We start from the raw sequence: 23,130 nt of genomic DNA, 5'->3' as shown, positions 1-23,130 counted from the left end.
CCCGACCGCCAAACCATCATCTCCCAAACCATCCACAACCTCATCACTTCAGGTAACCTCCCACCCGCAGCCTCCAACCTCATCGTTCCCCAACCCCGCACCGCCCACTTCTATCTCCTTCCCAAAATCCACAAACCTGAATGCCCTGGTCGACCCATTGTCTCCACCTGCTCCTGCCCCACTGAACTGATTTCCATCTATCTCAACTCCATTTTCTCTCCCTTGGTCCAGGAACTCCCTACCTACGTCCGTGACACCACCCACGCCCACCACCTCCTCCAGAACTTCCAATTCTCCGGTCCCCAACACCTCATCTTTACCATGGATGTCCAGTCCCTATACACCTGCATTCCCCATGCAGATGGCCTAAAGGCCCTCCGCTTCTTCCTGTCCCGCAGGCCCGACCAGTCCCCCTCCACTGACACCCTCATCCGCTTAGCCAAACTCGTCCTCACCCTCAACAACTTCTCTTTCAATTCCTCCCACTTCCTACAGACAAAGAGGGTGGCCATGGGTACCCGCATGGGCCCAAGCTATGCCTGCCTCTTTGTAGGTTACGTGGAACAATCCCTCTTCCGTACCTACACTGGCCCTAAACCCCACCTCTTCCTCCGTTACATTGATGACTGTATCGATGCCGCCTCGTGCTCCCACGAGGAACTCAAACAGTTCATCCACTTCACCAACACCTTCCACCCCAAACTTAAGTTCACCTGGACCATCTCTAATACCTCTCTGTCTCCATCTCCGGCAACCACCTAGAAACCGATATCCATTTCAAGCCCACCGACTCCCACAGCTACCTAAAATACACCTCTTCCCACCCACCTGCCTGCAAAAATGCCATCCCCTATTCCCAATTCCTTCGCCTCCGCTGCATCTGCTCCCAGGATAAGGCATTCCACTCCCACACATCTCAGATGTCCTCGTTTTTCAAGGACCGCAACTTCCACCCCTCAGTGGTCGAGAACGCCCTCAACTGTGTCTCCCGCATTTCCCGCAACTCATCCCTCACACCCCCTCCCCGCAATAACAACCAAAACAGAATCCCCCTCGTCCTCACCACCTCACCAGCCTCCGGATCCAACGCATCATCCGCTGACACTTCCGCCATCTGCAATCTGACCCCACCACCAAAGACATTTTTCCCTCCCCACCCTTATCTGCCTTCTGGAGGGACCACTCTCTGTGACTCCCTTGTCCGCTCCACACTCCCCTCCAGCCCCACTTCACTTGGCACTTTTCCCTGCAACCGCAGGAAGTGCTACACCTGCCCCTACACCTTCCCCCTCACCCCCATCCCAGGCCCCAAGACGACTTTCCACATCAAGATGTTCATCTGCACATCTGCTAATGTGGTATACTGCATCCGCTGTTCCCGTTGTGGCCTCCTCTACATCGGGGAAACCAAGCGGAGGCTTGGGGACCGCTTTGCAGAACACCTACGCTAGGTTCGTACTAAACAACTGCACCTCCCAGTCGCGAACCATTTCAACTCCCCCTCCCATTCCTCAGACGACATGTCCATCCTGGGCCTCCTGCAGTGCCACAACGATGCTACCCGAAGGTTGCAGGAACAGTAACTCATATTCCGCTTGGGAACCCTGCAGCCCAATGTGGACTTCACAAGCTTCAAAATCTCCCCTCCCCCAACCACATCCCAAAACCAGCCCAGCTCGTCCCCGCCTCCCTAACCTGTCCTTCCTCCCACCTATCACCTACTAACCTTATCCCGCCCCCTTGACCTGTCCGTCCTCCCTGGACCGACCTATCTCCTCCCTACCTCCTCACCTACACTCACCTTTACTGGCTCCATCCCCGCCTCTTTGACCGGTCTGTCTCCTCTCCACCTATCTTCTCCTCTATCCATCTTCTATCCGCCTCCCCCTCTCTCCCTATATATTTCAGAACCTGCTTCCCCTCCCCCATTTCTGAAAAAGGGTCTCGGCCCGAAACGTCAGCCTTCCTGCTCCTCTGATGCTGCTTGGCCTGCTGTGTTCATCCAGCCCTACACCTTGTTATCACATAATCGACTGACGTTTGAGCTTCATTTTCACTGTCCACAAGAGCACTGGAACTGATTAGCTTTTTTATGATTTGTAAGACACTACCGATCTGCATTAAATTTTTAGGAAAAAAAAACACATTGTCCTTAAATCACTATAAATAATTAATAATTACTAAATTAAGTATTTTGTTGACAAAGAAAACATTCACAAAAGTTGAAGAATGTGGCAGTTATGAACAGAGACTGAAATTTGAATAACCATTTTCAAAACAAATGAAAGAACTTTTACATATGTTTAGAGACAGTATTCATACTTGTATATGGTAAAAGTAAACTTCAGCTAACAAAAGCTAAAAAATGTGTCTCTGGTCTTATATTACCCCATTGTCCCTTCCCATTTAGACCCAAAAGTTCTAAATAAATATTAATTTTCTATGTTATTTAAGAACAGAAATATGTATTTAACTCAGACGATCTAAAGTGAACTTCCCTGTCTAAAAAGACACAGTGCTATCAATTTTTGCTGTTCAAAGAGTATGACATTAGCAGTTTCATTACCTGAATTCAGTATCTCCAAACATGGCTGGCACAGGTTTCCTATTGTGTGATAGGAGCATTAGTTCAGAGCATTATGAGATGGTATTATAATTCTTGAAAGAGTAACCAGAATAGTTTAAGTATTAAGCCTGTCAGGCATTATTCATTAACCTTTAAATCCAAAGCTGCATTCACTCACAGTTCAACTCTCATTTTAATCACATACAGTCTGAAAAACTGCATACTACCACTCAGTCAAAGGTCAATGAAAAAAGGTATAGCTAACAGTCAGGGTAGTAAATTTTTTTTTGTGTTTGAATTTAAACCCACTCCACAAGAACTGTAAGAAGTGAGGGTATAAACAGTAATGATGTGCCTTTCACTACTCCAGACTTCTCCTCAAAATTCCATAAGCTTTGAAAAATCTATCTTCTAAAAGAAACAAATGCAGTAAGCTGACTACAATGATTGCCAACACAGAATAACACTTCCATTATATGCATACGGTTTCTGATACCAAATCATTAAAAAAAAACTTTTCTTCTATTCATTCACATGATGTGGGTGTCACGTTTATTATCAATTCATAATTGCTCTCGAGGTGATGGTGAACTGCTTCCTTGAACCGCTGCAGTCCTTATGGTGTATATACATCCACAGTGTTGTCAGGAAGGGATTTCCAACATTTTGACTCAGCAATATTGAAGGAGTGGCAACATTATTTCAAGTCAGGATGATGGGCAAGTTGGAGGGGAACATCCAGGTGGTGGTGCTCCCATGTATGTCCTGCTCTTGTCTTTTTTGATGGTAGAGGTAGCGGGTTTGGAAGTTGCTACAAAAAGACACTTGATGAGTTGCTGCATCTTGCAGATGGTACACACTGCGACCACAGTGCATCGGTGATGAAGATGGTAGATGGGATGCCAACTAAATGGGCTGCTTTTTCCTGGAATGAAGTTGAGATTGGAATGTTGGAATGACACCTATCCAAGTAAATGGAGAGTATTTCATCACACTGCTGACTTTTACCTTGTAGATGGTGGTGAGTCACTGGGGATACAAGAGGTTAATCACTCAGCCTTCATAACACAGGGAACAGGTAGAAGCTCAGTATATAGTGACCCTTGGAATTTGCATACTGATGGTCTATGTATAGCATGATGCAGTTGCACACAAAAGTGACTCTGAGGGCAAAATAGGGTACATTTATTTCATAGAAACATAGAAAATAGGAGCAGAAGTAAACCATTTGTCAGCTTGCCATGATATTCACTGCGTTGAACATCCTCAATGTGTTCTCCACCTCCTCAATGAATATTGAACACGGATACAAAAGTTGTCACTTTGAACCATTAATGTGGAAAGGGCCTTGCTACAAGTAAGGCATTCTGCAAACAAAGCCATCAAGCAATTGAGGGATAGGCTGCAGGTGATCCTCGCTAAAAGGTGTGGTTTGTGTACGAGAGTACTTGGTTAGTAAATCAAGTCAAGATAGCAAAAATGCAATATAATTGGTAGGAAGTAGGGTAGCCATTATGTCCATTGTGATTCTGTTGCTCAGTGTCTGTATTTGATGCTACCAGAGACTGTTGATATTCTAGATATGCAGATGGTGATGGTGGCTAATAAAGGTTACAAATCGCTAATCACCTCAATTTAGCCTCCTTCCTAGGGAATATGAAAACTGAAAACATTATGAAGATTTTGCTATCTAATGAGATGGCAGCTCCAAACCCATCCTAACGCATTTGGACTTCTATGAAGATAAGAGATGTGAAGCCCATGGAACTCCTGTAGAACCCTGTAGCTACTGATGGAGAGAAAACCCTGAGAATATTCTGACTGGATCAGGCTGTGTTTGTTCTAAATTTCAGTCTGCAGTAGGGATAAGGTATAGGAGTTAATAGTGCTGCAGTATGTTGAAATTCTTCCATATTGTAACAATAACAATCCATGTAAGCAGATAATTAAATTTTTAAACAGGGTAAGGAGTTAAGGGAGGTGAATGGCAGACAATATGGCTGACTTACCCGCTAAATTAGCAGACCCAAGCATGAAGGTTGAGATAACAGAGGCCTGAATGAAGTCGATAAGTATAAACGTGTTCTGAAGACTCATAACGGAGGTCTTCTCCATTAATATACTTGAATAAAATCTTTGCTTGCATGAATCATGCAGATGTAAGAGTGCTTATGTTTCACTATAAAGATTCATTATTCCTATTTGTGTATAAATAAATTCAGAAGATTTAAACAATATATTTGTATAAATATTTAAATTCACTGATCTCAGCAGAAATTTAACATTATTAGATGACAGAAGATGGATTTTAGTTCTGTTGAACTTTGATCTCTTAATTGCAGCTGAGGCTGTGCACATTGGACTTGGTTTTTTTAAGACTTTTGGCATCGTTGACGTTAATACAACTATCACTCTATTTTAAGCAAAGAGCTCGGTAGCTTACTTTGGTCACCCGTGAAAGAGATGTTTTGTTGTCTGCATACATGCTGAAACAGCAAGTAGAGGAAAATAAACTAGGAATACTGCACATTACAAAAACCAGCACAGAAAAATATCGCTACTAGAATTGGGACACATGTTTCAGATTTTCAGAGAACATTAACTTTTCATGCTTTCAAACCTTCTGGGCAAAAGCATCCTAGCTGAAAGTTAAATACAATAGCTATCACAACATGAAGATTGTATAGAACGGGCATGGATCATTTTTCAGTAGCTGGAATGTAATAAGGGGTATTTTTCCAACAATGCTGATTGAGGTGGTGTGGGGGTATAGCAGAAAGTGTCATAAGACAGTTCAGGCAGGGAATCGGGCCTTGAACACTGAAGATGGGAAGCCAAAAACTAGTATCCTCTCTTTACCCTGTTAAGCTTCTATCAACAGTTATGACCAGCCAGTAATGAGGCCAACTCTTCACAGCCCCTTTCTGACCCATGAACTTTGTTAGCATCAGCGGAGGTCAAAAGGCAGGTGAATCTCCATATTTTTCAGCACTGACTCCCTTCAGAATTTTAAGGCTGATCTAAGAGAAACAGTTATACATTATTGATTTCAGAACAGAAAAATTAGTGAGTACGTTTTGTCCCTTCACATTGTCTGTATTCAATATTGTTCCACTTTATCAGAGTAACATGCTAATCGTATAGTGTCCCTTGCTTTGTTAATATGAGTATCCTTTTAATTATTGTGAGCAACATGCACATTATTAAAGAAAAAACAGATGAGTCTAAGCAACTCCAATCCTGATATTATGATAGTCGCTTATTTACAGTTTATGAAGCATTTCGATAGAAACGATACCTTAACTGTTCAAATATCATCCTTTTATATTATTATGATGTTGTGAAAGAAAATATCACAACTGAGCCCTAGCTCACTTCCTGTTGAAAATTAGGTTTATAGCTTAACATCATAAAATAATACAAGATTTACAAGAAAACAATTGTCTACACAACAACACTTGATAGGTTTTGAACAACTTCCCCATTGGTTCCCCTGGAGGTCAGTATTTTTCTCAGGAAACTACATCTGGAATTCTAGGACTTAGCAGGACTATCAGTTCAAGAACCTCAGCAAGTGACTGCTGTAAGTATCACAAACTTTTGTGATTGACAACTTGTATTTAATATCATTAAAAATGCTCTTGTAAAGTGCTATGCGATATTTAAACAAAATATGATGCTGAACCACTATTAGCTTACATGACCAAAGCTTGGCCATGGAGAAAGATTTCTTAAAAACATCTTAAAAAAGAGAGATACATGGACAGGGTTTCAAAGCTTGCAGCCTGGACACTTGAAGGCATGCCCAACAATTGTGCAGCATTTAAAACCAAAAATGTTTAAGAGGCTGAAGTACAAAAGTGGATTGATAGGCTGAAGGAGACTTCAGAGATGGGGAGAAAAAAGGCCATGAAAAGATTTTAAAATGACGTGAGAATTTGATAATGAAGTCATTGACTGATTGGAAGCCAGTATAAATTAGCAAGAACAAAGGTGAAGGGCATACTGTTCAAGGCAGCAGAATTTTTATAACCTCAAGTTAATAAGAGGTAGAATGTGACACTAGTCAAGAGTGTAATGGAATAGTCAATGGTAAGAATGAGGTTTCAGGAGTAAACGAGATGAGACAAGGTTAAGTTAGCCAATGTTACAGAGGTGGAAGTAATCACTATTAGTGATGGTGTGACTACAGGATTAGAAGGTTATCTCTGGACCAAATGTGACTCCAAGATTGCAAACAGACAGATTTAGTCTCAGTGTGTTACCAGAGAAAGGGATTGAGTCAGTTGCTTTGGAACAGAGCTTGGGATACAAAAAATATGGTTTCAGTCTTCCCAATATTTAGTTATCTCTGTTCATCGAGAACTGGATTTCAGATAAGCAGTTTAATCATTTGGCGAGGGTGCAAGAGTCAAGAGAGGTGCAGGTGATATTAGAGCTTGATGTGAGAACATGTGGAAATGAATGGTGTGCTTTCAGATAATGGTAACAAGAAGCAGCATGTAGATGAAAAACAGCATGGGGCCAAGAATAGATTCTTAGACAATTCAAAAGGAAATGGTGCATGAGCAATAAAGAGAAGCGCTTTTCCCTTTATTTGTTATTTCTTGCAAATTGTTGTAATTAGTGCAAGATAGAAAAGCTTCAAAAAAACTTTCTCAGCAACACTAAAAGGGAGGATGCACTGCAAATGATTGCATGACTATGATTATGTACGATAAGAATAGGACCAGGTAACCAACCTGTCACACAGTATATGTGAACTTTGTTCATAATTCCAAATTCTTCCCTGTCCAGGCATTGGAAGATTAGTGTCAACTGACAGGAAACCAAGTTTAGCATTTAAGACATAAAAAACCTTTGCAAGTATTTTATTAATATCTCCTTGTGAAAAAATATTTTTACTATATCAGTCATGTGACCCTAATCCTTCTCCATCGTGTTATACTCTTAACTGACTTCTGAAGTGCCGCGTTAATTGCACTAGGTACAAGACCCGTCACTACCTTCTCTGGGCAATCACAGACATACATTAAAAACAAGTGACCAAAGATTATTCAAAGAAGTTGTTTTTAAGGGGCATCTTAAAAGAAAGAAGCGTAGAGGGGGAGGGATGTCCAAGGAGGGTAATTTCAGAGTTTATAGCCAGGACAGCAGAAGGCATGGTTGCCAACGGTGCAATAAAAACTACACAAGAGGACACAAATCAGAAAAACAGAAAGAGTGACAGTTTAGCAGGACTGGATGAAATAGCAGGGATGGGAAGAATCAAGGACCTGGAGAAATTTCAACAAAGCTAAGAACAGTGAGGTATTGCTATTCTAGGAGCCAATGTACTGAACACCAATTTATAAAAGGAAGAAACAGTACAGTGGAGATCCTGATCATGGATGAGCTAAAATTTCCCATGTTGAGTTGGGGGGCAGGTGGGTGGAGTTAAAATGAGAAGCCATTCATTATGCATCAAGTATTCAAGTCTGGAGGTTACATCATTAGCTTACATGGAATGAGTTTTAACCTAATAAAATAGGTGGGTTAGGCAAGGCAGCTAGTGTCAAAGCTGGTTGTAAGGTCTCAAAAATTTGTTTCCTGACCTGAACCCACCCAACTTGGACTTTAACTGAGGCCAGAAAATGGGTATGACCAATCCAATCCAAGAGGGAATACTAAATTTTAAATACATTGCTTTGCATCTCACATTTAGGTTTTCAACTTCAATTGCCTTTTTAGAATTTCAAACCGTACCTTATTCATAATAAATCTCTTTGTATCCATACATTGTCACAAAGCAGTTCGGTTCTGTACGGTTGCATATCAAGTAAACAAACAAAACATTGGACTTTGACTCTTTTCACAAAAACCAAAGACTTCTCTTACAGATACTAATACTAATACTAATATTTACATATATTTGAGGCACTAGGAGGGTCCGATAACTGAACGGACCCCTATTTATCTTCAACAGGAAGACCTCACAGTGGTCTTTCCCCACTGTACCTTGGGGACAGCTGCCCTAAGCTTTAGCGCGTCCCTCAGCATGTAGTCCTGGACCTTGGAATATGACAGTCTGCAATACTCACTTGAGGTCAAATCCTTGTTCTGGGAGGCCAACAAGTTTTGGGCAGACCAAAGAGTGTCTTTCACCAAGTCGATAGACCTCCAAGCACAGTTGATTGTTTGTCTCAGTGTGCACCCAGGCAACAGACCATACAGCACGGAGTCCCACATCACGAAGCTGCTTGGGACAAACCACTACATCTTCCTCCTGACTTCCTTTGCAAAGGCACATTCCAGAAGAAGATGCGTGACAGTCGCAACCCTCCTGCAGCCACTTTGAGGGCAGCATGCGATGGCACAGACCGACAGGGCGTACATAAAGGATCTCACTGGTAGTGCTCTTCTTACCACCAGCCAAGTGATGTCTTGGTGCTTGTTAGAAACTTCTGGTCATGAGCCATTCTGCCAAATGACTTCGACAGTCGGCTCAGGGAACCACCTGACAAGATCTATCCTCTCCTTTTCCCTCAGGGTCTCGAGGATGCTGCATGCTGACCACTTCCTGATGGACCGGTGGTCAGATGTGTTTTTCTTTGCAAATTTCTCTATGAAGGACGGGTGATATGGAATAGTCTAACTACTTGGAGCATTCTGTGGCAGCGAGGCCAGTCCCAACCTTCGCAACAGTACTCAGTACTTAGTGTCACTTGGTGTTTGCATACCGAGGGTCCAACACAGCTTGATGCAGCGATACACAAAAGTGGGTACATTCATCCCCCTCTTATCCAGAGTCTTGTACATGCAGTTCCTGCAGAGCCAGTCTATCTTAAGCTTCCAGATGAAATGGTAATGGCTAAGGTGACCGAAACAGCACAGTCTGTGAGCCAGGTTTCCTGGATTTGGCTATTTGTTTGAAACAAGGATTTCGTCAATTCAGGAACGACGTGGCTTCATACCTATCCCTTAAGTTCAAGGCGACTGCCTTAGAAGCCTTTTGATTGGGTCCTCCTAAGCAATCTTCCACCGAAGCCCCAATCTGCTTGAAATCAGGCCCCCAAAATCTAGAAGCCCACTCAACCAACACCTCCTCTTCACTCCCTGTGAGCAACACCTTGACAATTAGTTTCGTCTCCAGCCTGGAACCAATTAGTGGCATATGCTGAGCAAAATCTCCAGTGTGGGGGATTCAGGAATGCGACTTCCTGACCAATGTGCAGTGGTCAGGGTCCATAAGAAAAATGGATCTTGGAATTTGGCATAATTTTGGATTATGTCACTGGGAAGCAGCACCAACATCAGGAATGGGAGGGGGTAAAGAACATGTCCTCAAGGATTCCCAAAGATAACAGCATAAGAGCAGAACAGAAACTGGTGTGGGTGGTTCTCTGGTTGTGACTAATAAAACTGAAATAAACTAAGAAAGGGCATTCCCACTCAATAATAAGACTAGGAGATGGATGGGCTGGTCAATCATATAAATGACTACAAACAGGCAGAAAAGGATGAGGAAGAACAGTAGACTCAGTAACAGTGACAAGGATGTCATTTGATTATAAGAGAGTTATTTCAGTGCTGTTGCAGGGGTGGAAACTTTTTTGGAGAGGTTCCAATATACAATTAGGACAAAGATAGTCATACATTTTGGAAACAGCAACCAATTTGAGGATCATTGGAAAGGAAAGGGAAACTGAATTTGAGAGAAATAATTTACAAGTAATGAGAGTTAAAGTAGTTTCTGGAGAAAATGGTGATGATGGCAGATTTGAAGGAAGGGTGAAACTACCAGACGTGAGTGAACCTGAACATCAGCTGGCAAGGGAGACCTGAACAGAAGTTTAATGGTGCACAGTTTAATGGAATACAAGCATTAGTTTTAGATTTGATTCTAAATTAAGACTTCATGAAAAATTATACAAAGCTGCATTCAGAAAATAAAGATTGATAATTGACAATACACTGTTCAACTAACTATAAACAGGTATATCTGTGTCGGTCTTCACAGTGGAAGACACAAATAACGTGCCAATAATTGATGGCAAGGAGGGCTATTGCAGGTGACAACCTAGAAATGATCATCATCACTAAAGTAGGAGTGTTGGGCAGGTTAATGGGGCTAACGGTAGACAAGTCTTCTGGCCCTGATGGAATGCATTCAAAAAGGTACTAAAACAGATGGTGGGGAAATAACAAATGCGTTTGTGGCAATTTACCAAAATTTGCTGGATTCTTGGGCAGTTCCGGCAGATTGAACAAAAGCAAATGTCGTGCCACTGTTTAAAAAAGAGGTAGACTAAGGGTGGGTAATTATAAGCCCATTAGCTTGACTTCTATAGTGGGGAAAATGCTTGAGTCTATAATCAAGGAAGAAAAAGCAAGACATCTGGATAAAAACTGTCCCATTGGGCAGACGCAGCATGGATTCATGCAGATCATGGATGACATTACAAGCACAGTGGACAATGGGGAACCAGTGGATGTGGTGCATCTGAACTTCCAGAAGGCATTTGACTAGGTGCCGCACAAAAGGCTGCTGCTCAAGATAAAGGTGCACACCATTACGAGTAATATATTAGCACAGTTCGAAGATTGGTTAACTAACAGAAAGCAAAGAGTGGGAATAAATAAGTGTTTTTCTGGTTGGCGATCAGTGGCTAGTGGTGTGCCTTAGGGATCGGTGTTGGGACCACAATTGTTTACAATTTACATAAATGATTTAGAGTTGAGGACCAAATGTAGTTTGTCAAATGTTAGGGCTACCCATGACAGAGAGGCACAAAATGGTGACAACTGCCCCTGACTAACTCTGCAGCAGAACATGGCTGACAGTAGATAGAGCGCCTTGGGAAAATATTTTCTTAATACAGTCTCAGCAAGTCAAACAATAGCAAGAATGTTTAAATCAAGGTTACTGGATGGGATGGAATGCACAGTTGTAATTTCTTACATAGATAAGTCCATTTTACACCATGTAGTTGTTTCTCTTGAATTGCTTAATCAACACCTGTTACAATATTGAGGTTAGGTTTTAGTTAAGATTCTTCAGGTAATCACGGATATGGATTCCATAGTGGCCACAGATCCACATATACACAAAAAAAAATCACCAAAAGAAAAAATTCAGGCAGTAGAAGTGCCACCCTTATCATTAAAGACTGTGAAAACATCATGACCATGGGTGGACCACCAGCCTGTCCATCTCTTTGAGATGCTGCACCAGAGAGCCAATCACAGACGGACATTGTGGCACTGCTGACCAATAGTATCAAGGTTGGGGGGGTGGTGGTGGGGGAGGTTGTGTGTGCGCTTTAAGTTTTAACTGTATACAATCTGAAGTTTGTGTGTGTCTTACTGCAAAGAAAATCTGAAGCTGTAACAAAGTTATACCAAAATAAAGTTGCGCCTGAATCGACCACCAGACTTGGACTCTCACTGAAAAATATGAGATCTAACACAAAATTCACAGATGACACTTGTGATGAAAGGTAGAACAAAGTGTGCAGAGGACACCAAAAGTCTGTAGAGGAATATAAATAGGTTAAGTGAGTAGAAAGAGTCTGGCAGATGGAGTTGATAAATTTGAGATCATCCATTCTGGTACGAATAATAGCAAAATGGACTACTTTTTAAATGGTGAAAAACTGCAGCACACTGCGCAGAGTGATATGGGTGGCCTTGTGCATGAATCACGAAGTTGGTTTGCAGGTGCTGCAGTTAATTAAGAAGGCAAATAGAATACTGTCTTTCATTGCTAGAGGGACGGAGTTTAAAAACAAGGAAGTAATGCTGCATCTGTGTAGGGTGCTGGTGAGGCCACAAGTAGAGTTCTGTGTACAGTCCTTACTTGAGAAAGGATGTGCTGGCACTGGAGGAGGTGCAGAGGAGATTCACGAAGCTGATTCCGGAGTTGAGAGGGATGGTTTATGAGGAGAGATTAAGCAGATTGGGACTATGCACTCTGGAAATATGAAGGGAATAGATAAGATAGAAGCAGCGAGGTTGTTTCCACAGGCAGGTGTAACTAGAACTAGGGGGCACAGCCTCAAAATAAGAAGCAGATTTAGGACTGAGCTAAAGAAGAACTTCTTCACCCAAAGGATTGTGAATCTTTGGAATTCCTGCCCAGTGAAGCAGTTGAGGCTACCTCATTGAATGCTTTTATGGCAAAGACAAAGAGATTTTGGAACAGTAAAAGAATTAAGGGTTTTGGTGAGAGGGCAAGAAAGTAGAAGTAAGTCCACAAAAACATCAGCCATGATCTTATTGTTATGTTCTTCATAGAATCCCTACAGAGTGGAAATAGGTCCCTTGGCCCAACAAGTCCACACCAACCCTCAAAGCATCCCACCCAGACCCATCCCCCTATAACCCACCTAATCTACACATCCCTAAACACTACAGGCAATTTAGCATGGCCAATCCACCTCGCCTGTACATCTTTGGACTGTGGGAGGAAACCAGAGCACCCGTAGGAAATCCATGCAGACATGGGGAGAATGTGCAAATTCCACACTGACAGTCACCCGAGGGTGGAATTGAACCCAGGCCCCTGGTGCTGTGAGGCAGCAGTGCTAACCACTGAGCCACTGTGCTGTTCTTCTAACAGATGAAACAGTACAGTTTCTCTCACCCAAATACTCAGTATTTTTCTTGTAATATTCAAATGAAGAATTTTCTCTTCATTAATTATCATAATTCTCAGAAGCATAATTCTACCCCAAACTTATTCTGCTTGCTGATGTGAAAAATCATCATCAGCATTTACCAAAGGATTCATATTTAAACAGTTATATAAAACTTCATTTACACTGAATGTGGAGATGTGCTGGTTGTGGGTATTATGTTAATACATATCTGGAGTACTGGAGTACTCATTTGAAGAAAAGATATCATTTCATTGGAGACAGTAGAGAGAAGGTTCACTAGGTTGATACCTGGTACAAAGGGATTGTCGTATGAGCAAAGTTAAACAAGTTGGGGCTAATCTCAATGGAGATTACAAGAATGAGAGGTGAGCTCCTTGAACATTTAGGCTAGATAGGGTAAATGCTGACAGCATGTTTCTCCTCATGGGAACGTGTAGAACCAGAGGGCATAGTCTCAGAATAGACGGCTATCAATTTAAGATTGAGATGAGGAGAAATTTCTTTGAACAGAGGGTGATGAGTCTTTGGAACTCCTTGCCACAGAGAGCTGTGGAAGCAGAGTCCTTGCGTACATTTAAAAGGCTCGGATAGATAGAGTCTTGATCAGTAGGGGATTCAAGGGTTACAGGGAAAAGGCAAGAAAGTGGATGTGAGCAATGTCGAATCCTATTGAATGGCAGAGCTGGCTCAAGGGGCCAATTGCTCTACTTCTGTTTCTATTTCTTAGTCTTATCATGGTAATATGTAAGATTACAATTTTTCACACTCTGATCATCACAAACATTGCTGTATGTTAAACATAAACTATATTTAATGCAACTGGAGTTTCCGTGATGTACAATGCTAGTTTTAAAACAGCACTAGAAGCAGGCTCCAAATAACAAAAAAAACTGATTTGCCACTAACTGTGCTAATTTACAAGCCTTTGAAGACATCCAAAAATGAATCCAGATCTTTTGAAAATAAGGACACTAACAAGTACGTTCTGAAATATTTCAAATGTTTCTTTAAATTTACTAAGGAACTGACTGCTGTAATCCAATCCTGGACATAAGCTTTGTAGTATTTGAAAAAGTCACTTTCAGTAGTTTAAAATTACACTACTAGAGATGGTGGATTCATATTATTTTTTTGTGATAAACCCATTTTTACCTATATTTAATCAAAATTCCAACTACAATTTAAATGTATCAAGGAATATATTTGGAAGATATTCTAACTATATATTTAATCACTGAGTGTGCTGATTCATGCCTGATTTTCTGTTCCGCAATAAACAAGGCATTCAAGCAGAAACACGGGTGGGGGCGGGAGCTTTTCCAAACAGGTGCTGCTTTGGGCGCAACATGGGCCAGAATTGCTAATGTGTCCCATATGGAAGGAAGACCCCTAATTTGTTCTATAACAAAAACAAATCCCTATGTATCTATTCTGGTACTCTCTTCATTAAATATCAATCCACCACTCGGGAGGCTACACAAGATTCCTAGTGATCAAACTGTTGCATCAATTCAAGACGATGTTATGATATGATGGAATAAGATGCAGGCCCGGATTTGTTATTTAGTTACCATTCTGAGATGCATCACACACTGTTAGCCACAATAACTTACTAAACAGTAGATGTTAAAACAATGGTTTCAAATGTATAACATGGACTAAATGGATCAAACTAGCAATCCATAACGTCAGACTCATTCTGCCCCTCACAACAAGTGGTTCAAAAACCTAGGCAGAATATCCGAATGGAGTAGTGATACACTACTAGAGAAAGGGTGCCTGGAAAATTGTTGAGATTGAAGGCCGATAAATCCCCAGGGCCTGATAATCTACATCCCAGAGTACTTAAGAAAGTAGTTCTAGAAATAGTGGATGCATTGGTGGTCATCTTCCAGGATTCTATAGACTCCAGAACAGTCCCTGAAGATTGGAGGGTAGCTAATGTCATTCCAATATTCAAAAGGGGAGGTAGAGAGAATACAGGGAATAATATACCGGTGAGCCTAACATTGGTAGTGGGGAAATTTCTAGAATCAATTCTCAAGGATTTTATAGCACAGCATTTAGAAAGCAGTGGCAGGATCAGACAGAGTCAGCATGGATTTATGAAGGGGAAATCATGCTTGACATATCTGTTGGAGTTCTACGAAAATGTAACTAGTAGAGTTGACAAGGGGGAGCCAGTCAATGTAGTATATTTGGACGTTCAGAAAGCGTTTGACAGAGTGCCACATAAGAGATTAATGTGCAAGATTAAAGGAGATGGGATTGGGGCAAATGTATTGAGATGGATAGGAAACTGGTTGGCAGAGTGAAAACAAAGAATTAATGGCTCCTTTTCAAATTGGCAGGCAGTAACAAGTAGGGTGCCACATGGATCGGAGCTGGGACCCCAGCTAGACACAATATATATTAATGATTCAGTTGAGGGCACAAAATGTAACATCTCAAAGTTTGCAGATTATACCAAGTTGGTTCGGAGGGTGAACCATGATGAGGATGCAGAGATCCTTTAGCATGGTCTCAACAGATTGCATGAGTGGGCAAACCAATGGCAGAAGCAGTATAATTTGGACAAATGTGAGGTCATTCACTTTGGAAGCAAAAACAAGGCAGATTACTACCTGAATGGCTGTAAATTAGGAGAAGGGAGTGTGCAGCAGTACCTGGACATCCTTGTGCACCAGTCGCTGAAGGCAAGAATGCAGGGGCAGCAGGCGGTAAAGAAGGCAAACGGTATGTTCGCCTTCATCGCAAGAAGTTTTGAGTACAGGAGCAGGGATTGTTGCTGCAGTTGTAAGTGCCTTGGTGAGACCACACGTGGAATATCGTATGCAATTTTGGTATCTTTTTCTGAGGAAGGATGCTCTTGCTCTTGAGGGAGTGCAGCGAGGTTTACCAGGTTGATTCCGGGGACGGCGGGTCTGACGTATGAGGAGAGATTGACTAGGTTGGGATAATTTTTGCTAGAGTTCAGATGAATGAGCGGTATCTCACAGATACTTATAAAATTCTAACAGGACTGGACAGGATGGATGCAGGGAGGATGTTCCCGATGGTAGGTGTGTCCAGAACAATGGGTCACAGTATGAGGATTCAGGGTAGGCGATTTAGGACAGAGATGAGGAGACATTTCTTCACCCATTAGTATTTATAATGTTTCCAAATTGATCTTACATATTTGCCAACATATAACAAAGAAGAAACATGTGTGATTTGATCATAGATGATAGAATCCAAGTAAAAGGCAATTCAACATAAAAGGTATAACAAATTCTTAAAGTAAATAACAAAGTATTCAAGCAGTTGACGAGTATTTGATGGCTGCCAAGATAGAGATGCAATCATATGGAAGGAAGCAATCAAAAATAAATCATTTTTGCTGTGAAATACTGACAGTTTTCAAGATATTGAGTCTGTAAGGAACGGCTTCTGCCTCTGCTTATTATAGTAATTTGCTTGTTAATTCTTTAAGAAAACCATAAATTGTTTCACTGAAAATTCATAAGTGGTAAACCAATTACCAAAATATGTAATAGAAACCCAGATCTAACCTCTTCCTCCCTCTCCAGAAATCCAGATCTAACCTCTTTACTGGTCTGCTTTGTTTGCAAATATTGTTGCTTATTAAACTGAGATGTTATTGAACTGTACAATGGAGTAGGGTGTCAAGGTGCCAAAGGGGTCATGGATATCGAGAGCGAGAGCGAGAGCGAGAGAGAATTGAGTTTGTAATTTATAAATTATTTATTAGGTAGTTTGTTTTCTTTGTTTCAGCACTAAGTAAGTTACCACTATAAACTGCAGTATTGAGGCTTGTTGCACAATATTATTAGCTATCAAAAATTTTTAAAGATCAGAGTAGTTTTGTTTTTACATTTACGATATACCTAGTTCCAGCATTCGACAGCAAGATAAACTTAGCAGCACACTGTGTCAAAGTACCAGCTAAATGAGAGCAAAGCCATTATTCTCTTGCAAGCTATGGAAAAGAAAACACTTACCTCCTCACAAAATAGTGCTCACAAGTGGAAGCAAATTGTAAATCTTGAATTGTGAAATGATTTACGTTCTCAGTTGTCATCTTATATTCACTAATTTGAACATGCCACAAGAAATAGAGAGCAGCTATTGAACACCACTTCTGTTGCAAAGTAATCAATTCATAGAGACAATGCTAAACTGTTACCATGTGCAGAGAATCTTTTAGAAATCTACATCCAAAAAATAATTACAGCATTTTTTTTCCGCCGAGTTAACAGTTTGCTTTGTGTGGAGACCATCACACCAGAACATGTTAAGCTGTACCAGGGTGACCAACCAGGTTAAAACAGTCTCACCTATCTGGAGGAATGTACAGCAATGTAGGAAGAAGGTCAATGACCTTCTCTGATCTATGTGCCACTATTTCTCTTATACCACACATTCAAGCTCTGATATTACATCCACCTCCAATCAAGGCTCATACTCTACCTCTCTCATTAATGTCTGCTACATCTTCTCCACTCGCCATCACCCACCCAACTTCCAACACCACTAACCCTGAATGTCCTCTATGCTACCTAATCACTTACTCTGGACACCTTCCTACTTACCTCATTAATAACAGGCCTGCCACTCAAATATACATGTCTCTCTCATTCCCAGGAGGAAAACAGGCTCACTAGTGCAGAAAAACCTAAGTCAGGTGACAGGCTGCCTGATATTCAGCTCCTCACCCCATACATGGTGAGCATCATGACTCTGACTGCCCTACGTGGATGACTGACGGTTTACAAGGCCCTGGACTGATATTAGGGGCTGCCCTTGCTGGGACACCTGACCAAAGACATTCCTGCTTGGCTTAACTGAGACCTGCATGACAAATTTTCTTACTCAATGGCTGCAATAAACACCATAGCAATACAGAAATGAAATAACCTTGGTACCTCTGGCTGATGATGCAAAGCACAGAAAAGGCAATCTAAGACAGGATGCTGTGAGCATTACAGTGAGTGAGTGCTATGATGTCTGGACTGATTGTTGAAATTTGTGGCACAAAGCTCACGTTGGCAGAGCCCTATAAGATTATACTTTTGGTCATGAGATTGGTGCATGGATTGTTTTTTCCAGTGTTATACACATTAAACCACGCAATGATGCTGAGTTGCCAAATAAAAATGAACTAAAGAGGTATAGAAGTTACCAACGTCAATCCACCATTTGGTACAGCTTCCTGATAAAAACACGAGACAAAAGTATTCCAACTGGTCTCAGTGCCCTGAGATTAAGGCGGTGGGTTGGGGGGGGGGGGGGAATACAGAAAATAGATACGGCAGTAGCTCAACGTAATTCATTAATAGTAATGGAAATACTTCTGTGATCCCCTGAAATTGAATAGTGTTGCAGCAAATATAGTTTTGATTAAATAGGAAGAATGCTTATATAGGTAAGGTAAAAATGCAGCGCAGGAAAATATCCAGCATAAAACCAACCCTTCAGAACAGAAAGAGAAAAAAAAGGAAGGAGTAAAATATAACTGGTTGAAGTAGAAATTGAATTATTACAACTGAAATAGCAGTTTCTTAGGATTCACTTGAAATTGTGGGCAAACTCCGTGTTATTCACAGGATGAGGACATCACTGGCTAAACCAGCATTTATTGCCCATCCTTAATTGCCAAGATGGCAGTTCAGAGTCAACCACATTGCTATGGGTCTACAGTCACACGTAGGCCAGACCAGGTAAAGATGGCAAATTCCTTCCCTAAAAGGACATTAATGAACCATATAGGTTTTTCTGACAATTGACGATGGATTCATGGTCATCATTGGACTCTTAAGCCAGATTTTTTTTAAAATTCAAATTGACCATCTGCCACAACAGGATTCAAACCCAAGTCTCTGGATTAACAGTCCAGCAATAATACCACTCTCACACGCTAGGTTGAGAAACTCCTGACAAGTATCTCCAAATTCTCTGAAATGTTTTATCTTACTAGTTAAGCAACTGGTGTACTTATAAACTGGTGCCTTTAAAAAAAAACTGTGGCTTTGGCTTTGCTGGCTAGATCAATATACATTGCCCATGCATAATTGCCACGAACTGGGTGGTAGAAAATTGTCTTCTTGAGCTGATTTGATCCCCGAGGTGGCAGCATACTCAAAGCACTATCAGGTAGGGAGTTGTAGGACTTTGATCCAAAGAGTGTGAAGGAACAGCGATGTAGTTCTAAGTCAGGAGGGTGTATGGAGTGGAGGGAAGCTTGCAGGTGGTGGTGTTCCAAGTCTTTGTTACCCTTGTCCTTTTGAGGCTGTAGAGGTTGCACATTTGGAACGTGTTGTAGAAAGAGCTTTGGTGAATTACTGCATTGCATCTTGCAGATGTTACACTGCTGCCACTCTACATCAGTGATTTTGGTCAAATATTGCCTTGATGTCTACAGGAGTCACCCTCCACGTACCTTTGGAATTCAGCTGCTTGTTCATGTTTGGACCAAGGCTGTAACGTGGTCAGGAGCTGAATGGCTCTGGCAGAACCCAAGCTCAGCTAATTGGAACAACAGGGTTAAAATACAATTAGTCCAAATACTGGGGCCTACTGGTTATTTTCAGTCTTGAAGTCCCAGAAAAAGGCTAAAAAAAAACAAACATTCTTTTGCATAACTGAACACTATAAAAAAGAAAAAGTAGAAATTACAGGCAGCAAATAAAAAAGGATTGATTTGATTGCCTGTCAAATTCTGATCATTTATTGCAACATATTTAACACCTCAGTCTTCTATTCATGTTTTTACATTACTAAATTTTTGGTGTGTCACTCAGGCTGGAATGTACAGGTCACCTTTTTACAACCCTCCTATTTCTCTAAAACTCACTTATTTTCTTCAAGTCACAGTCTTATAACAAAACTAAGTTACTAGTTAACCTTAAAATTAGGGCTACAGAACGATAGTAAAGCACGCCATATGTAACATGTTACAGTGCAAACATTCAGTTACCCTGTGCATAATCTACATAGCAACCCTTTTGAGAAAGCTTATGACTGCTTTGAAGTAGCCTATTCTAAACTCCTGCACTATTATATTTACTTTTAGTATTGTGGTTAAGACACCATGATAAGTAGAAAAGTGTTTATCAGAATCAAAGTGCTTTCTGACTCTTACTTCAATAGATTCATTTCAACCTGCCAAAGCATCAAAATCAGTTCAGGAATAATTATAATAAGAACAATATGAACAAGACCCTTGGAGTTTATTCTGTCAGTTGGACTATGGCTGATCTAGGTTGACCTATATCCCTTTGATACTTTTACCCAATTTTAATTATCCAGCACTCACAGTTTTTTTCTAAAGGAGGTACATTAATCAGGAATGAATTCCAGATTTTCATCTTTCATGTGAAGAAGTAATTAATTATTTCATTCATGAATGAGCTGGTTCTAATTTTAAGATACCTCCCAAATGGCTTCCTTAAGGGCTCCTTCTGATTAATTTAGACATATTAATTTAAAAAGCCACCCCATTTTCCGATACCAATGGAATACAAGCCAAATGCAAGCATCCGATCTTCAAAACGTAACCCTTAAAGCCTTCATATCACTCCAATAAATAAATTCAACTCCAAACTCCTTCAAGGTCAACATATCATTCCTGAAATACAGTTCCCAAACTGAACATAATATTCCAGATCGTGGTACTGATATCACGATTCTGAAAGCTTGTAACATGCCAAAACATTTACAGGTCATTTTAACAAGCCAACTTTTTCCTCAATCGACAACTCATCTTTATTAAACAAACTTTTTTTTTTACTGCACTTGACCTGTCTGTTAGAGAAACATTCCTCATTTCTACTTTTGTCAAGACCATTAGGACCAAATTGGACAATAGTAACCTGCTGCCATAAAAAGGTTACACAGCAAACTTCACCATGGAAATTGGCCAGTTATTTAAACAATAATGGAAACTGAGTTCTGTAAACAATTTGTAGGAAAATTAAATTGTTTTGTTCCTAAAATTAACTTCTACCTTAAATTCACATAGATGAAGGGTAGTTTGATAAGTTTTGTACTTAACATTTTGATTAGTCAGCCACCCAAAACATGATAAAAGCTTTAATAATTATACTAAATGTTTCCACATGGACGGTGCAAGCCAGATTCACCTCTTATGATACTCTAAAGCTTTTTATATAAACCTAGCTGTTTAAATGGAAAATGGTGCAGCACAAACAGCACTTTAACTTTTTTTTTAAGATTTATTATTTTTATAAATGGTGCATGTCAGAAAACAATAAATTAGGAGGCTATCTTAATCCACATAAAATGATGAAATGCTTGGTTCTTCAAAGTAGCCAGGCTCAACTCCCTCTGTGTCATTGAATCGATGCTGAATATATGGCAGTGTGTGATTTTCAATTTTTTTTTTACATGCTTCAGTCTTCCTGATCAACCTCCTCCCCACCTGCCAATTTATCAATTCCAATCCCAACCATCCCTCCCACCAACCTGAACCTTTCCAAATGCACATCTTGTCTCTTGGTAGTAAGTCCGAGGTTATCTTGGGGCAACTAGATAGTCATCAGTAAATATGTATGAAAGATAGAAGTAAAGATATTTCCATTGCCCAGATATTTTCACTCCCCGGTATGCCTGTTAAAGATTGTGAAAACTTTTACAGTTATAGAAACTAGTCTCAAGCAGTAAATTTCAACAACCTTTCTGCAAAAATCTAATCACAATTTAATTCAGGAGTTATATACTTTTGACAGCATTACAGTAAATACTCTGGACTATTACTTGCAAGCACATAAACAAATGGATATGAATAATGGGGAGATCCGAGTTACTAAATTATATCAAAAACTAGAAGCATGTAGGTAACCTTGTCTGAGAGCCATATTTTACAAGGTAGTGCATTTTCTTTGTAAAGGCAAGTAAATGACAAACTGTACTCAGTTTATGGATCTACTTTTGTTTTAACTTAAAACAGATTTAGTAATCACTACAGAAGTAGATAGGCATTCTAGTCGCTATGTATCCTAGCCGTTAACCAGGCATTTTTTTTGGTATTAGCATTTTTATGATGAAATCTACTTCACAACACTTCACATTATATGTTCATTTCTCAGTACTATTTTCAAAATCTACCTGGTCTCACTTGCTTCTCCTTTCTCATGAACCTTCAGCCATTTCTTCAACAGGAAGCGTTTGCGGCGTGGAGAAGCACTTGGTGTTGAACAATTTGACCAAGGAGTATCCTCATCACTTGATGGAGTAATCTCAATGGAAGGAAGCTGTAGGTACTCTTTAGTTATTGGGCCACAGTAAATGTTGCTCACCATTTGTTCTTTCTCACTTTGAACATTCTTCCAACGTTTCATTTTGAAACGCTTTCTGCGAAGTGTTGGAGTTGAGGATCTTGACCAGGCCACAGTGCCATTTCCTGAAGATGAAATCTGTACAGCAGGAAGCTGTAGCATATCAGTCATCTCTACAGTTTTGCAAGATTTCTTTACTGTGTTGTAAAACACAGTTATAAGACAGTCTTTTACAAGTAAAATGAATGCTCACAAATCATGCACCACAAAATGCTGCTGTCACTGTGAAATCACTTACGTTGTAAAATCAGATGCAGTACCTGTTTAGTTTACTTATTTTTGTTGCTCCTTTAAATAAATGTGATGTTTTGTGCAATCCAATACTTAACATATATTGAATGAAATATTTTGCAAATTGTAGTCTTTTTAAGCTGTTCATCACGTTGAAGTATTGTTGCTGGTACTTCTTCAGTGTACTTTAGCCCTCCAGAGTTGGTTAACTGTCAGAAGCAAGCTAGGAGCAGTCTGGATGTCTACTGATACACTTTGAGACAGTAGGTACGATAAACAAAAATTAAACCCAATCAAAATCCACAGAGGGATTTGAGCAGCAGCAGGTGTGATG

At 40.5% G+C, this 23,130-nt stretch overlaps 1 protein-coding gene across 1 annotated transcript in view; it reads right to left on the bottom strand.

Moving 5' to 3' along the window:
- Positions 1-22,714, bottom strand: part of LOC125486704 — a 227,948-nt gene extending 205,234 nt beyond the window's left edge. Inside the window, exon 1 of the mRNA XM_048615370.1 lies at positions 22,336-22,714. Within this exon, the coding sequence (XP_048471327.1) occupies positions 22,336-22,676 (341 nt within the window). The 5' untranslated portion in view covers positions 22,677-22,714. The remainder of the gene's footprint in view (positions 1-22,335) is intronic.
- Between the last annotated feature and the right edge of the window lie 416 nt (positions 22,715-23,130).

Source organism: Rhincodon typus, chromosome 32 (genome assembly GCF_021869965.1).
Source record: "Rhincodon typus isolate 14 chromosome 32, sRhiTyp1.1, whole genome shotgun sequence".
In the NCBI taxonomy this organism is placed as follows: Eukaryota; Metazoa; Chordata; class Chondrichthyes; order Orectolobiformes; family Rhincodontidae; genus Rhincodon; species Rhincodon typus.
Note: the sequence above shows the minus strand (reverse complement) of the source record. Positions and strands in the feature narration are given on the sequence as shown.